General features: G+C 44.5%; 1 protein-coding gene, 1 long non-coding RNA gene and 1 pseudogene across 5 annotated transcripts in view; 2 read left to right on the plus strand and 1 right to left on the minus strand.

Annotated features, from left to right (window-relative positions):
• SEC11A (SEC11 homolog A, signal peptidase complex subunit) overlaps positions 1-6,078 on the plus strand; it is a 39,128-nt gene extending 33,050 nt beyond the window's left edge. For 3 of the 4 annotated variants that reach the window (XM_011376129.2, XM_023521001.1, XM_011376128.2), the window contains 2 exons: positions 5,297-5,354; positions 5,554-6,078. In XM_011376129.2, the coding sequence (XP_011374431.1) occupies positions 5,297-5,354; positions 5,554-5,604 (109 nt within the window). In that variant the 3' untranslated portion in view covers positions 5,605-6,078. The remainder of the gene's footprint in view (positions 1-5,296; positions 5,355-5,553) is intronic. The other variant, XM_023521002.1, reaches the window with a different exon arrangement.
• Positions 1,497-1,615, plus strand: LOC111729874 (annotated as a pseudogene).
• A 5,897-nt stretch (positions 6,079-11,975) lies between the features above and the next one.
• The window catches only part of LOC111729865, a 6,061-nt gene continuing 2,813 nt past the window's right edge, over positions 11,976-15,223 (minus strand). Inside the window, exon 2 of the long non-coding RNA XR_002776429.1 lies at positions 11,976-12,886. This is a non-coding gene — a long non-coding RNA (uncharacterized LOC111729865). The remainder of the gene's footprint in view (positions 12,887-15,223) is intronic.

Genomic DNA, 15,223 nt, shown 5'->3' on the forward strand with positions numbered 1-15,223 from the left:
CAGGAATTGTAAGTTATTGGTATGAGGAAGTTTGGGATTATAACTACCTTCATGCTATTAATAGTATTAACAATAACTCACATTTATTAGGGCTTACTATGTGCCAGAGACTTATTCTAAGTGCTTTACAATTATTACCTCATTTTAACCTCAGAACAACCCTAATATTTCCATTCTACAGATGAGGAAACACAGACGAGTTAGGTTGCTTATCTAAGATCACACTGATGATAAGTTACCGGCTGACTCGGAGCCCACCTTCTTAACGTCACACCGGAACCGCCGGCATAACGCTTCTGCGACGGCGGCTGCCGGCTCTCACTGTTTAGATGCCTCACGGCACTCAGCACTGCCAGAACGTCTGCTCCTTCTTCCTGACTTAGAACCTGCAGTGTGGGTTCAGAGTGATTTTATTAGCGAACAGGCCACTACACTGAGGAGCACGGTTCCCATAGAGAAGTAGGTGCGCGTTCTTACGTGAAAGAGGCCTCCATTACAGCATGAGAGGGACTCAGTTTGGGCCAGAAAGATTGGATCAGAACGAGCACCCATGTGTTTTGTCTTCTGCATAGCTGGGTTTTCTTTTGTGCATGCCTACAGTTCAAGGGAACTTCATTTCCTGTGATAGAGCCAAACATACCTTTACAATCTAATTGAGATCGTTAAGTGCTTCTGAGCAGTCATTGTCCCCATCTCTCTCAGTTCTCAAGATGTTGCTGTCATGGTTATTCAGACTCATCAGCCTTTTTGAGTCTTTTTTTTTCCCTTTAATTGCAAATGTACAGATTCATGTAGAAACATAAGGAAATAATCATTGAAAATCCAAGTCACCTCTCCTCTCCTTCCACTCCTTCTCCATAAATATTTAAATTGTTGATGTATGTTTTTTTATGTTTTTTTATGTATGTCATTATATGTATAATGACGCAGATGCTAACGTATATGTGTCTGTACATATGTGAACACATTTTGTGTACTGGGAAAGAATGGACACACTGTTTATAACCTTTTTCATCCTCCAAAGTTATTAGTATCTTTACAAACCAAAAGCTTTATCTCCATATCGTCACTTTTAAAGCCGTGTGCTGTTCCACTATGTGGAAAGATCATATTTTTATTTAGACAGTTTCCTCTCGTTGGGTGCTCTGATTGTTTCCATTTTATAAAATGGCGAACGATGAAGAGCATCTCGTTACATATATGTCAGTGCTTCTGTCCAATCATCTCTTCTTCACAGTAAATTCTTAGAAGCGTAATTACTAAGTGAAACACGTGCATATTTTAAAGCTTTTGACAAATTTTGCCATACTGTTTTATTTATACCTCTGCCAGTATATCAGAGTGTCCCTTTATCTGGACCTTGATTCTTAGGTGTTCAGTGCAGCTCTGCCTGTTCACTGGGGCCCTGTTTGGGTAAAAGATGTATTGTCCTATGAAATGGTAGAGGAGCCAGGCTTTCACTCAAGTAACCTAAAGAATTTTTCTAAAGAATTTTTGTCTATGGCCATGCCACCCTGAACGTGCCCAATCTCGTCTGAACTCGGAAGCTAAGCAGGTTTGGGTCTGGTTAGTACTTGGATGGGAGGCCACCTAGGAAGACCAGGTGCTGTAGGCGTAAAAAAAAAAGAATTTTTGAAATATCCCAAATGATATACAATGTAATTTCTAAAATCCAACATTGAAGATATAGACCTTCTTGTGGCTTTTAATTTAAAGATGCAATAGCCTGGTATTCTCCGAATTAAGTAACTTTCCATAAAGTATAAACATCTGGGCATGAACAGCCAGAGCACAGGATCTTAACTTTACAAATTCACTTTCCATCGATTATAGCACCACTTACCTGACACATAATGGGGCCTATCACTTCCTTTTGTGGAAATTGTGTTTATAAAACCCTAAATTGATATTTCAAAGTCAGACTGCACCCAGACCTTGAGAATAGAGCTTTTCCGCAGATCATTCTGGTGACTGTGGTACAAATGTCTTTACGCATTAAAAAAAAAAAAAATTATTTTCAAACAGCTGCACACTAAAAATTTTACACTGAAGCCTAAGACCCTAAATAAAATAAGTTAAAATTTTTTTTGTTAAAATGTAATTCACATATATTGGAATGTAAAATTCACCATTTTAAAGTTCAATTATTTGGGCTTTATTATATTTGTAAGTTGTGTAACCATCACCACTGCCTCATTCCAGAACATTTCCACACCCCAAAAAGAAAATTCTGTACTCATTTGCAGTCACTCCCCATCCCCTTTTCCTTGTAACCCCTGGCAACCACTCATCTACTTTCTGTCTCTGTGATTGCCTGTTCTGGACATAATATATAGACAAAATCTTACAATACATGGTCTTTTATGTCTGGCTTCTTTCAAGCAGCGTAACGCTTTCAAGGTTTGTTCATGTTGTGATATATAATAAAAACGATTTTAGAAAATGAAACTAATTCTGAACCAACTAAGTCTTTAGTCAGGGTGATTCTTTCTAAATTCGGGGAGTCGAAAAACACAAGGGAACCTCGTAGTCAAGGAAGAGTAGAGAGCAATGGGAGAAAAGAATGACAGCTGGTAGGTTGGGATAGGAATACTGACAATGGGAAGAAGAAGAAATATAGAAGGAAATAGCAGAGTTATTGAGTTCTTCTGACCGAAATCAGTTTTATGGATGAGGCTTTTAAAAGGTACTTTTTACTTGAAACAGATTATTTTGGGATAGAAACAATGATCCTTTTTAAGTCAACTACTGGTGTCCAAACTCCGTAGATATAAACCCCTTTTAACATCTGACAAAAGTATTTTCTTCCATTAGATAGTGCTCCCTTCTGAGGCTACTTTGTCAGCAGCACTTTGCTCCCAGAACACCCAGGGCATGTATATATCCACACTCTGCCTTCTAGATGCTAACTTGGCACAGGCTAGTGTTGGAGTTGGATTTGTTGGTGGCATTTGTTTTACTTATTTTAAACCTTATTTTTTCTGTTTATCATCAACCTTGCTTTAGCAGACTTTATCTGAGCAGGGTAGGAGAAAAGTGCAATTGATTTGCATTAAGATAACTGATGACAGCAGCATTATGCATTCTTTGCCGTCTCTGTCTTTGGAGGGAAAACAGTGATACAGATAATTAAGTCTTGTTTGACTTCAGACTGCCTATCGTATTCTGGCAGCCTTATGTTTTGTTTGTATTACTCCTAAAGATAAAGGTGCTTCCATTTCACTCATGGTGGCAAGGAAGAACCAACCTTAGGGAGGAAAAAAAAATCTTTCCATGGAAAACTCACAGACTATGTGACCATTGGGAGCTGAACGTTGTGGTTCTTTGAGTATCGATACCATTGCATGGAGGTAACAGCAGAAGTCTCTACCCGTGAGATGACTGCCGATTGATCATCACGTGGAATTAGAGGATGATTTACCTAACCTGTTGCTTTTATGAAGGTGTTATAAATGGGACAAAAGAGATAACAGAGTTATCACAGTAAAAAGAAAAATATGTGTATCAAAAATACAGAGAGTCTCCACCCGCCTTCCTAGAGGTTGGCTGTGCCATCTTGCAGTGATTGTTATTTTCAGCTCTTCCAGGTCCGAGGGGTTGAAGCTAAAGAGTGGGTCGTGAGAGGGGTTAAAGTTTGCCGCCCCGTGCCTGTTCCATTCATCTCTCTTGCTAGAACTGTGCTTCCTGTACTTCAGTGTGCAGAAACATCATTTGGGCACCCGCTTCCAGAGATGCTTCGACTCAGTAAATCTGAGGAAGATACAGCCAGCTGCATTTTTAACAAGCTATCCAAGTGATTCTGACAAAGTCTAGGTTTTAAGAAATACTAGTTTATGGAATGGGAGTTAGGGGGTGGGGAGAGAGAGAGATGGGTCTGAGTAATGCTGCCAGAAGGGAGAGGGGCAGGACAGGGTGAGGACAGGAGACAGGAAGTAAGAAGAGTTCTTAAAAGGAAGTGAAATGTACCAAAGACAAAACTTCTGTTTTTTAAGTTTACCTAAGGCTTCGATGGTGGCAGTGTTATGTGGGAGGTAATTTCTGTTTTTGTACCTTTGGTGTGGTGCAGAGGTGTTGGACATTCTGAATAAAAGTATCTGGGCTATTTAAAGTATGCAAAGGTCAGTCTCCACTTCAGCCTAACCTGTCTCCTCTTGGACAGGCTCTAGGACAGTATCACCCAGTCACCTGGCGTCCAGTGCCGTTTCCTCGCACTTGGATGGCACCCTGCTAACTTTCTCTTTCTCCCCTGCATTCTTATGAGGTTGAGGAGTCCTTTGCATTCAAGGGAGAATTGACATCCTGGGAGAAAATGGGATCCCCAAGGGAAAGAAGAAAGAACAGGCCTGGACATTCAAACATTCAGTCAGGCAGTATTTACTGGATGCCTTCTGTGTGTGAGGTGTTATATGTTTGGCCTTGAGGATACAGTGAGGAACAAGATTGGCATCGTTTTTGGCCCTACAGAGCTTAAGGGAGATAGATGCTATACAGCTAGTTATACAGCTAATTATGTAATTAAAATCGTGACAAAGACTTCAAAGGAAACATCAGGCACTATGAGACTATTGAACAGATGGTTTTACCTAGTTTGAGGGGACAAATGTTAGGAGCAAGAGGAAAGAAAGAGCTAGTGAAAAACACAAAAGTGTAGCAGCCAAAGAGGTAGGGGTTAAAATAGATTTGTGGTATATTACAGGAACCAAGGCAAAAGGGGTTTCAAGGGCAAGTTTGTGGTCATCAGAGTCAAATGCTGCAGAGTAAACAAAGACGAGAGCTGAGACTGGGCTGCTACATGTGGTGATTTAAACTGTTGTACAGAGTTTCAGGGTTAACAGAGCCAAGGCCAGGTTGCAGGTGGTTAAAAAAACAAGAGGAAATCTTACATTCACTTTCTGGACACTTAGCATAGAGTACCTTGTAATGTTCTGGCCGTGTTTGGCTTGTCTCCCCAACTGGATGGACCGCTCCCTACAGGTCATGACGACAGCCCAGCCCCAGCCCTGAAGCAGCATGTAGCGTTAGAGTCGCCAAGCAGAGGTCTGAGAGCCTGGATCTGGTACTGGTTCTGCTGCACAGAAGCAACATGCGGTGGGCACGAGCATGTTTCCTCATCTATAAAATGGCGATGTCCCTAACTTCCCTGTCACTGGGCTATTGAAAGGACCTAATAGGACCATGTGTACACAATAGGCTTTATGAAAATTAGTTTTCTGTGGAAGATACTGAGAACGTTCAGCAAAAGATAACGGCTACTTGGGAAGTTTGGTGACGATCAGTTTTTTGTTTGTTTGTTTAGATTTGTTCCTTATATTGGGATTGTGACGATCCTCATGAATGACTATCCTAAATTTAAGGTAAGATCTTGTACAGCATGTTTCATTAAAAACATGATCTTTTGCTAAATTTTAGAAACTATTATATAGATTTCAGTTAAAAGATGGAAAACTAGTTGGGAGGTGAGTAATGTGTCATGGTCACAAAGGCCAGTTTATTAACTCAGGACGAGGGCACTTCGAAGGCTTCTCTGACTGTGGCTCTGTGTTTCTCTTCTAGTACGCGGTACTCTTTTTGCTGGGTTTGTTTGTGCTGGTCCATCGTGAGTAAGAAGTCTGCCTCGCTGTTCCCGGAAGATGCCGTGCTTTGTGTTACTGATGTTTGGAGTAGATATTGGTCTGTGATTGGCGGAGTGGCGAGCACACATGGTGGCACTTCTTGGTAGCACTGGTTCGCTTTAGTTTGTGTTTCCACGCCAGAGTCTGTGTGGGCGGGTGCGTGTGCACCACCGCGTGCACTGGAGGGGACTTTCAGTCACAGGATTTCATATGTTGTCATTGTCACACTTTCACATTTTTGTACATCGGTGAATTTTTTATATTAAAAGGTTGAGCCAAAGCCCCCAGTGTTTGTATTTTGAAGCCAAGCTTCACTTCTAAAGTGCCTACAGAGTTCCGCGAGTGAACATGCAGCTCTGCACGAGTTCGAAGCTGTCATTCCCCGTTCTAATGGGAATGGCATATACTGAGGTGGTTGGAAGTCTTAACTTTTCAAAATTTTAAATAAAAGACTTTGCATATCGAACCCCTTATCCCTGACTTGTGTTTGTTGGGAAAGCTGCTGCCTTTGCTTTCCTGTGCTGGAGCACCCCAGGGGAGATGAAGGCTCTGATGTGAATGGTCCTTCAGCGAGAAGGTTGCCCCAATACTACCAACCGTTTCTGGTTTGTTTGTTTGTTTGTTTGTTGTGCTTTTGTTTCTGTGAAGCAGAAGTAGCCATTGATGTTCATAGAAAATGTCTTAGTCATAAAATTGATTCTTCACTAAGATGTGACTCAGATGTGTATAACTACAGCCCGTGTTGCTGAGACTTTCAGGCAATCTCGCTTTGCTGTACAGACTCATAACCTTTTCTACACTTGAGACATTCTCAGCCCTGTGGACACGAAGGCAGTGTTTCAGCATCTGCAGGAGGCACGAGGAGGGCGCCGGAGGGCAAGCAGGCTACTCAGGCTACTCGTTTTCTTTAAACTCCAGTTTGCCTGGACCTGTCCCCTTCAGCGTCTGGCTTTGCTCGCGCACACTGCAGAAGGTGAGGTTTCAAGTAGCGAATGCAAAGCCCAGTGTGTTTTTTTTTATTTTACTGTTGAGGCAGTTAGGGAAATAGGGAGAGTAGGGTAAGCCAATGTGTTTTAAGCACAAAATACTCTTAATTCTTTCTGTTCTCTTCGAGTATTAATGTGAAATCTCAAAGCAAGCAAGCTTAATGTGTTGGGCTAAATGCACAATTGCTGTTTGTTCAACCGAAGTGGAAATCAGCTCATACCGTAATGATAATGGAATGAGAATAGGGACAGTTAATCTTCCGAAGGCCTCCCCTGTGGAGAGCCCTGCCATCCTAAATCCATTAACAAGGCTTTAGCCCTCAAGCGTTGGACTCGAGCTCTTAATGATCCCAACAGAGAATGAAACTTGGCAAATCACTGCTAACAAGCACTTCCTTGAACCTGTCTGTGAGGCTGATACAGTGCTTCCATTCCTCATGAGCCAAGAGGATTGCTGAAATAGCCCCCGACCCCATGTGGAATGGCAGAAAATTGCTACTTACTCCATTTCTCCTCCTTAATCACCTGCGGAGAATGGGATTAGCTGCTCTGCTGAATCAGGGTCCTGGCTCTGCTTTCCCACCAGCCTTCCCGAGACTCCCCTGGGGAGAAGTCAGCCAAGGTTGGGATCCCCGGGCTCTTTGCCATCCCAGCTCACCTGAGTGTGAACGTCCTCATCCTTGTATCCTCCGCTGTTCAGATTCTCCTCCACATACACTTATTGGGAGGAAATCATTAATGTTTTCCTCACTTGCATATTTTCACACCCAGTTTTCTGAAATTACTATTTTCCCTCTTTTGCTGGATGCTCTAGTTAGAAGCAACAGCTAAATTTCTCCGAAAAGTAATGAAATCGTGCAAAAATACTTGAATTGCTCTATTAACCCAAACTAAAAAGATTATTTGTGGAGACAGGTATTATTTTCCCAGTTTTTATATTGTCTAGCTTAGAGCTAAAACATAAGACTTAAAACTGAGAGGTAGTATTTGTAAATATAATGTATTTTAAAAAGCTCTTTGAAAATGTAAGAAATGCCAGAGATGTTTAGTTTAGTGTTTCAATGGAATCGTAAGCTCTCTGAGATCTGGGAGGACTTAACCATTGTGAGTGAAGGGAATCGAAGAGAATAAGAATTGGTAAAACTTCAGATGGGAATTCGATAATGGCATTGTCTCTTGGCTATCATCCACACTCATTACTCCAACTGTTAGGTCTCTACACGTTATTTTCTGATGCCTATCCTCAGTTCTGGTCCCATGTCTCCATTCCCACTGGACACTTCCACTCGACTGGCCCATCTGTAAACTTAAGCTCATAGCACTTCCTGCAAACTTCCCCTCCAAATTTCGCCTTTTCTTTGAAGGAACAGTCACCTAGATTTTTCATTTTCCCACCATATTTAGTCACTTATAAGTCCTGCATTTACCCCATCATTCCATTCTCATTGCCATCACCTGAATCCAGAAGCATGTTCAGTGATTTCCTGTTGCTTAGGTGATTATATGTCTCAGTTTCCCTGCTATGTGAAAGTCTGTGCCTATTTTAGATCATTTCCCCTGTTAATTTTAGTATCCCCTTTACTCTAAGAAGAGTCTCTTTTTGGACCATAAATTTTGTTTACCCTACATATTACCTCCGTGTAAAGTTCAGACTTCGGATTCAGCTGACGTTAAGCATCCTTGTGCCAGACCACTGTATTTCCACTCTCCTCATATTCTTGTTTCTGCTTGTCTGAGTCTCCCTTTCTTCACCAAGTCATCGTTCTTCTTCTGCCACTCAGCATGTGCAGCCTTATGCTATTCGTGCAAGTTTTTGGATATGGCCTCAAGTTCCCCCATCAGATTCTAAACTCGTCCAGCGCAGGAGCCCTGGGTAGATGCTGCACTCCGTTTTCCCTGTAACATCTCGCAGCAGGTACTAAATGTTCAGTATAACCTTGCGTTGGAACCAGAAGCTGTAAGTTCGGGTGGCATTATTGTTGAGCTGTTATTCTGGGACAGAGCATATGAATGAATCATTAAAGGGATTTGTACTTTCCTGTTATTTACTAAGCACATTATCTTGGTCTTGCCAAATTTGAAAACTTTCTCCATGGTTCCATTGAACCATGTTCCCTTTCTAGAATTTTTGATGTTAATCCTAATTTCTTCTTTTGTGTATGTGTCCTTAGACTCTTCCTGTGTTCTCTTTCTCGATGAGAGAAGTATTGGTGTTTGTCTCTTAGGGAGTCGCTGGCTTCTCAGAGAGCCTAGGCTTGGAATAAAGGCTCCGTTATCCTTGAGTGCATTTGTTGGTCATTTGCAGAAGTGTGCCCTGTGACCCCTCAGAACATGGTAGGGGGGCTAGCTCAGTATCTGAGGGCAGCCTTCTTGTGACATGCATCTCTGTTGAGCTTCAGAAATGATGCAGCTGATTGTAGTGGCTGAATGGCTTGCCCACCCTCCGCCAGATGCTCCTTCAGTCAGGACGGCTTGGCAGGTGCATGTTTGTCACCATTGTCCCTTACTAGCACTCTAAGGAATATCAGATCAGCTTTTAGAAATAAAACAACAAATAGGACCCTTCACACACAGCTATGGTGAGTCTGGACGTAGAAAGAGTTCTGTGTAATCAAGAAGTGTGAGAGACTAGACTATGAGAGGATTATCAAAAAATAGTGAATGTTCTAAGTGTCTTGGAACATTCTAGGCCCTCATGATTTTTTCCAGCTTCAGCTCTCAGCAGACCCTACATTTTTATACCCTTGACATTGGTCTCACTGTACAAACATCCGGTCTTTGCTAATGCCGGTCGCTCTGCCTGGAGTGCCAGCTCACTGCTATACCTGCTAAAAGCTTTCTCATACAGCGGACATTTATTGAGCATCTACCCTGTGCCAGATTTGGGACTAGGCCCTGGGGATACAAAGATGAGTAAGGCCAGGTCCCTCCTCTGCCAGGAACTCAGTTTCTTAACAATGGCAACATGAAAAAAAGATCTTCCCACATAGGATCGTAAGTGCAATGATAAAGAGATGCATAGGGAGCTAAAAAGAGGAGTGTTTTTAATTTTCCACAAAGCTTTCAAGTGTATGTAGTGCTTCCTGCGCAGTGCTGCCCGGACTTGATATGAAATACTTGAAGAATTTGGGGTTGAAATAAGTATGGAGGAGAAAAAGGAAGAAAAAGGTGATAAGATACATGAATAGATTCGTTTGCCGGAGGTGGTCCGTAGCATTGGTTCTCAGCTCTTAGGGGTTACTGCAAAGAGGGAAATAATCATTTCTGTGCTTTATGGAATAGGCATAATAGAATTAACAACAACAACAAAAAAACTTGTCATGATGCCAAGGACTAAGAAATTTCTCTTCTGGGACCTGACTGCAGTGGCACTGCAGTGGCACTGCGTGACATTATCCAGTAATCCCCGTGTGAATCAGCCTGATGATCTTCACAGAGCTGTTTCAGAGCGTGTTCCTTTAATGTAGGTATAGTTTGGCAATTTCTGCGGAGAGCTACCTCACAGAAGACCCGCTACCCACCTAATCAGCCAGGAGCCTTCAACTAGCTTTCCTGTAAAACGGTGTTTCTTAACCTTAAAAACACGTGGCCTCTTTTAAGAAACATAAAATTTCATACTACTTCTCCATTCTGATAAAATCCCCCTCAGTCTGTTTATCCAACCTCTTATCCTCACCAGCCAAGAATATTTTATCTTGCTTTTTCTTGTTTGTGTTACAAAAGCAATACTTACTCTTCTCTCCTATTCAGTTATTTGAATATGACTTTCAAACTATAGATTTTTATTCTACCAATCTTAGGAGTTTCTGGAATGCCACCCACTCTCGATTAAGAATCATTTGTCTAGAACCCTTACTTTAATTGGCCAGTTTATTTAGATGGGTAAGCTGGGTTCCAGCTATATAATTCAAGGAGTCTAGTTTAAAGGATTTGTACTCAGGACTTACGTCAGGCAAGTAAGTAGATCAGGCAGCATGACGTGTGATCAAAGCTGTCAGCCTGACAACTTATTTAAGTGGAAAAAGAGAGAACCCTGTATAGAAGTTGTTTCTTAGAATTGGTGCAGGTAGGTACATAGTCTAGCATTTTAGTTTATCAAGTAACTCTCGATGTGATAGGCATTTCGTTAACTGTTGTGTCAACACCAGGGCTGTAGCTGCTGTCCAGGGAGCCTCTTTTCCCCTGTGCTGGACTTCAGATTTAAAGCAAGATTTGCACGTCCCAGGATCCAGCTAATAATATCGAGTACTTAGAAATTGCATTTGCCATGCTAAGCGCTTCTGAATTTATAACAGATTTTTTTTTGTCTTATTTAGTCCTCAAAACAAACTCCATTTTACAAAAGAGAGAAACCAGAAGTTAGACTGGCCCTGCATCTTCTGGCCCATGAATGCAGAGCCAGACCTCGAAGTCAGTCGCTTTTATCATGTCACCCACCGTGCTGGGTGTCATACATAACCCAGTCCTTTTACCTTTGTACGGTCCAATGACAATCTCATTTAGAGTAAACACTACCATTCCAAGGCCCTTGGGATTCTTTAGGGGCCCTTGGTGGTTCTTCTTCAGATTTGGTCAGATTGGTAAATCCAGAAATAGTGAGATCCTCAAGCAGGTTGCCAAGCATTTGATCCTCTTTGAAGTTCAGCTATATGTGACTGTTACAGCCAAATCATTATGAAGGCTGGGCCCGGGGCTTCTCGCTTTCTTAGGTTTTCACGACTTCCCTGAGTATCTGTGCCATTTCGCTGAGCAGCAGCTACCTTAGCTTTCTTAGCCACCTTTGGAATTGTCACTTTATCCTTAGATGTAGATATTTTCTCTTTTTATGAATATTGTCTTAAAAAGTTTTTGTATTTTGACAATTTCAGTTTCTGAATTATTTCCTTATTAATGACCCATGTGACTTTCTAGCTAATCCCTTTGTGTTCCTTCTGACTTTGGGAAATTATATCAGGTATCCCTGATTCTCCCTTCCGCCTCTCTTAAAGAGTCTTCCGTTTTCCTGATTCTATAGCTCCTTCTCCATTCTGAGACTAAAGAGCAGATCTGAGATGTCCCAGGATGTTTCTCATCATCTCCCAGCCGGCACAGGTGGGGATCTGTGCTCGGGGGTTTGCCAGGAGAGCGATTTTATTCTGAGCACCTCTACATTTGTCCTCATTTCTTCTTATGAGACTCATTATGTCTAATTTAAATTTCTGCTTTCAACTCTCTGTTGTCCTCTGTACCTTTTGTGTGTTTGAAGGCCACACTCTGGTTTTCTCTGCAACTAACTTGCTTTAACTCATCTATAAAATGAGCATAATTCCTAGTCCTTACTACATCAACATAGTGTTGGTGATCAAAGGAGCATGCAAGTGATTTTGAAAAACAAAGATTCAGTTGTGAAAGGTGTTATTTTAATGGTTTCCAATATAATGGAAATACAGCAAACAATAATATACGTGTCTTTTATTTCAAGCAATCTTGGATTTAAAACCATGGTGCAGTTTAAATGTTTTGTTGGTGTTATAGCAGGAATAGCCATGCATCTTTCCTGCCTTAATCTTTTGTCCTATGAATCTTCTCTACATTTTCCGTGGATGTACTTGAATGTTATAGAAACCTGGGAAGGGTCAAGAGTGAGCTCTGAAGAGTTTCTCCACGCACCTCCATGTGATTCACTGTCCGTCTTCCCAGTGGAATGGAGGCCTTTGGACGTCTTTTGCCATCGCAGTGAACGTGGGGAACAAGCAGTCGGCAGTTGAGGTCCTTGTTCTAACCTAGAGCCTAGTAGTCCTGGGAGATCCTGCTCAAAGTGCTGTCTTGGACAAGCTACCCTCTCTGCTGTGCTTAATGCTTCTCATTCCTGAGACTCATAGCTGGCTGTGGAGCTGTTGCCCTGCTTCTTTCTCCATGGTCCTCCGAAGCCGCTTTTTTCCTGTGCTAGGCTGACCAGTAAAATGATCCCAGGGGTGACTGGGGTCATTCTAGGGTGTGGTTGGAGCTGTGAACCCAGGCCGTGTCAGAGGAGGCTTGGCGTAAGTATAAATGAACCTGTCAGAGCAGAATCCCAGGGGCACCTGCTGAAGAGTGGTGAAACTAAATTCAGTACCTGCACTCTCCCCTTGAGAAATCTAAACCAACTTGTTTAAACTCAGGATGGTAAAACAGAGTGGGTATGGTTTAGGAAGAGCAATGTCTGCCCAATACGACTTTGGGTCCCTGACAGAGTAGTCCATACAGACCGGAAGTCTGATCCCAGTGTCACGTCTGGGCAAGTGACTCAATCTCTGAGCCTGTTTCCACCTGTAAAATGAGAGATAAATCTACCAAATAAGGTTCCTTCAAGCATTTAAGAGAGGCAGCATTCAATGCCTGCTCCTGTGTGTTGCCACCAATTACTACATCAGTGGACCAGACAAGATAGGATGGGTGTGTGGCTGGTGCAGAGGAAAGGGAGGGGGTCACAAAGGGGATGACTATTATGGGAAGGTGGTAAGAGCTATATCTGTAAACCCTGGCTAAGCAGTGACAAGAATGCAGAGAGGTGTAAATGCCAGGGTGGGGGATGATAAGCATGGAGATAGGGGAAAAAGCCAGGCCTGGAAATGGAGTGTCCCCGTCCTGTGTGTCCTCTGTGAGCTCGGCAAGACAAGCAGCTTTGCATACACGCTTCTCTTGTTGGGGCGGTGATCCATAGAGCTAGCAGGCCTAACAGCAGTCCCATTATTGAGCAGGTTCTGTCACGGCCACACCATGCAGGGAAGGGTCGAGAGTCCAGGGGTTAGTCTGTAGCTGGCTCCTCCATCATTCACTCCTTTGTGTACTCCGTCACCCCTCCTTCAGTGCCTAGTGTGCTCTCAACACTGGTGTTCAGTAAATGCCTCAGCTAAAGTAAAGATTTCATTCTGGAGCACAGCTGCTTCCCCTACTCCTGTAGTGATGCCACTGACGCAAAAGTTTGTTCCATCACAAGGCTGGACAGCTCCCTGGGTGAAGGCAGTGCTGTGTGTGAGAGAACAGTCCTATAGGACTACTGCATCCTGCCCCACAAAACTGTGCTAAAAAACGTGAAAGTATTAAAAATAGAGCAGTGTGGTTATTCCCATCTTACAGCTGAAGAAAGTGAAGTTTCAGGATGTCACACAGCTTGTGGACTTCTGGTCCAGGGCTCCCTCCCCTGACTCAGAGGTCTGCCTCCCACCCAGCTGATAGGCCAGGCTCTCCCCAGCAGGGCGCCCATTCCTGGGGGCAGGAGTGAACCTTATCCCACCATCCATCATTCTTCTTCCCCATCCTCAGCACCTGCAGTGATTTCTAGGTCTGGTGAGCGCTGGCAGTGAGAGGGCAGAGAGCGGAGAACACAGGTTAGGGTCCCCAAGAGGGAGGGAACTTCTTAGGTGCCTGGCACTTTGCTGGGCACTAACACCAGTGTGACACAGGCATCCTCCTCCCTCTGTACCCTTACAAAGGGAGGCTGGAAGCGAAGTAACCCCTCGTTGGCCGAAAGCCGGTGAGAGTGGGAGGGAGGGCCAGGTCCTCAGCCTGAAGGTGGTGGGCTCGGGCCAGAACGCCCGCGGAGGCGGTGCCCAGGAGGGGCAGGAGTGCGGGCTGCAGGTTGCAGAACCCCTGACCGGAACCCGGGCAGAAGGGCTCGTGGGGCGGGGCGGGTCCCGGAGGGCGGGGGCGGCCTCGGGCAGGCTCCGCCCCCAGCGCGGGTTTAAAAGCCGGGAAGGCGGGCGCCGTGGACTCCAGTCGCTGCTCAGTGCTCGGGAGCGAGCCGACGCCCGGGCACAGCCATGGCCCTGCGGGCAGGGGCCGCGCGGCGGCTCGGCGGCCTCCTGCTCTTCGCTCTGCTCGTTGCCGGCGCCGCCCCGCTCAGCTGGGAACTCCCGGAGCCCCGCAGCCGGGCCAGCAAGATCCGAGTGCACCCGCGGGGCAACCTCTGGGCCACCGGTAAGTCTTCGGACCCGGAAAGCGACCCTCACCGTTCCCTCAACTCCGTTTTCTTCTCCAGCGGCTCCTCAGCCACAAACATTAGCGTCCGGGTTGGTGGGGACCGTGAAACTCGGCTAATTGAATAGATGGGGAACTTGAGACGCGTCAGGTCAGTGACTTGGCCAAGATCACTCAGGCAATTTTAAGGAAAACTGGGGCTGGATCCTACATCTGCCTGCCGGCTGGTGCCCCTTCCCTAAGCAAGAGTCTACTGACTTCTGACCGCTCCGTCTTCTCTTTGCACCCCCACCTTCCAGAGCCATCTTCATGCCCCACTTCCTTACCTGCCCTTTCCCATCCCTCGTCTCAGCTGGTAGCACAGCTGGTAGCACAGCTGGCGGGGTTTGGTCCTGGCTCTGGCACCGGCCCATCCCACCCTCCTCTTAGCTGTGCCATCCTGTCCATGCCCTTCACCTGTTCAGGAAAACTGAGGTAGAGACTTTGCCACCACCCAGGGGTCTTTATGGCTCCTTGGTGGGGAGGCTGGGGAGGAGGAAGGTTCGAATCTTCCTGCCGTGAGAACTGAAAGGTGGGAGAGGTGGAGACCTTTCCCCTTGGGATAGTATCTGCGCTCTCTGACCTCCTTGTGCCGTGGCACCTCTTTTCTAGGTCACTTCATGGGCAAGAAGAGTCTGGAGCCCCCCA

The sequence above is a fragment of the Pteropus vampyrus genome, unplaced genomic scaffold, assembly GCF_000151845.1.
Source record: "Pteropus vampyrus isolate Shadow unplaced genomic scaffold, Pvam_2.0 Scaffold286, whole genome shotgun sequence".
In the NCBI taxonomy this organism is placed as follows: domain Eukaryota; kingdom Metazoa; phylum Chordata; class Mammalia; order Chiroptera; family Pteropodidae; genus Pteropus; species Pteropus vampyrus.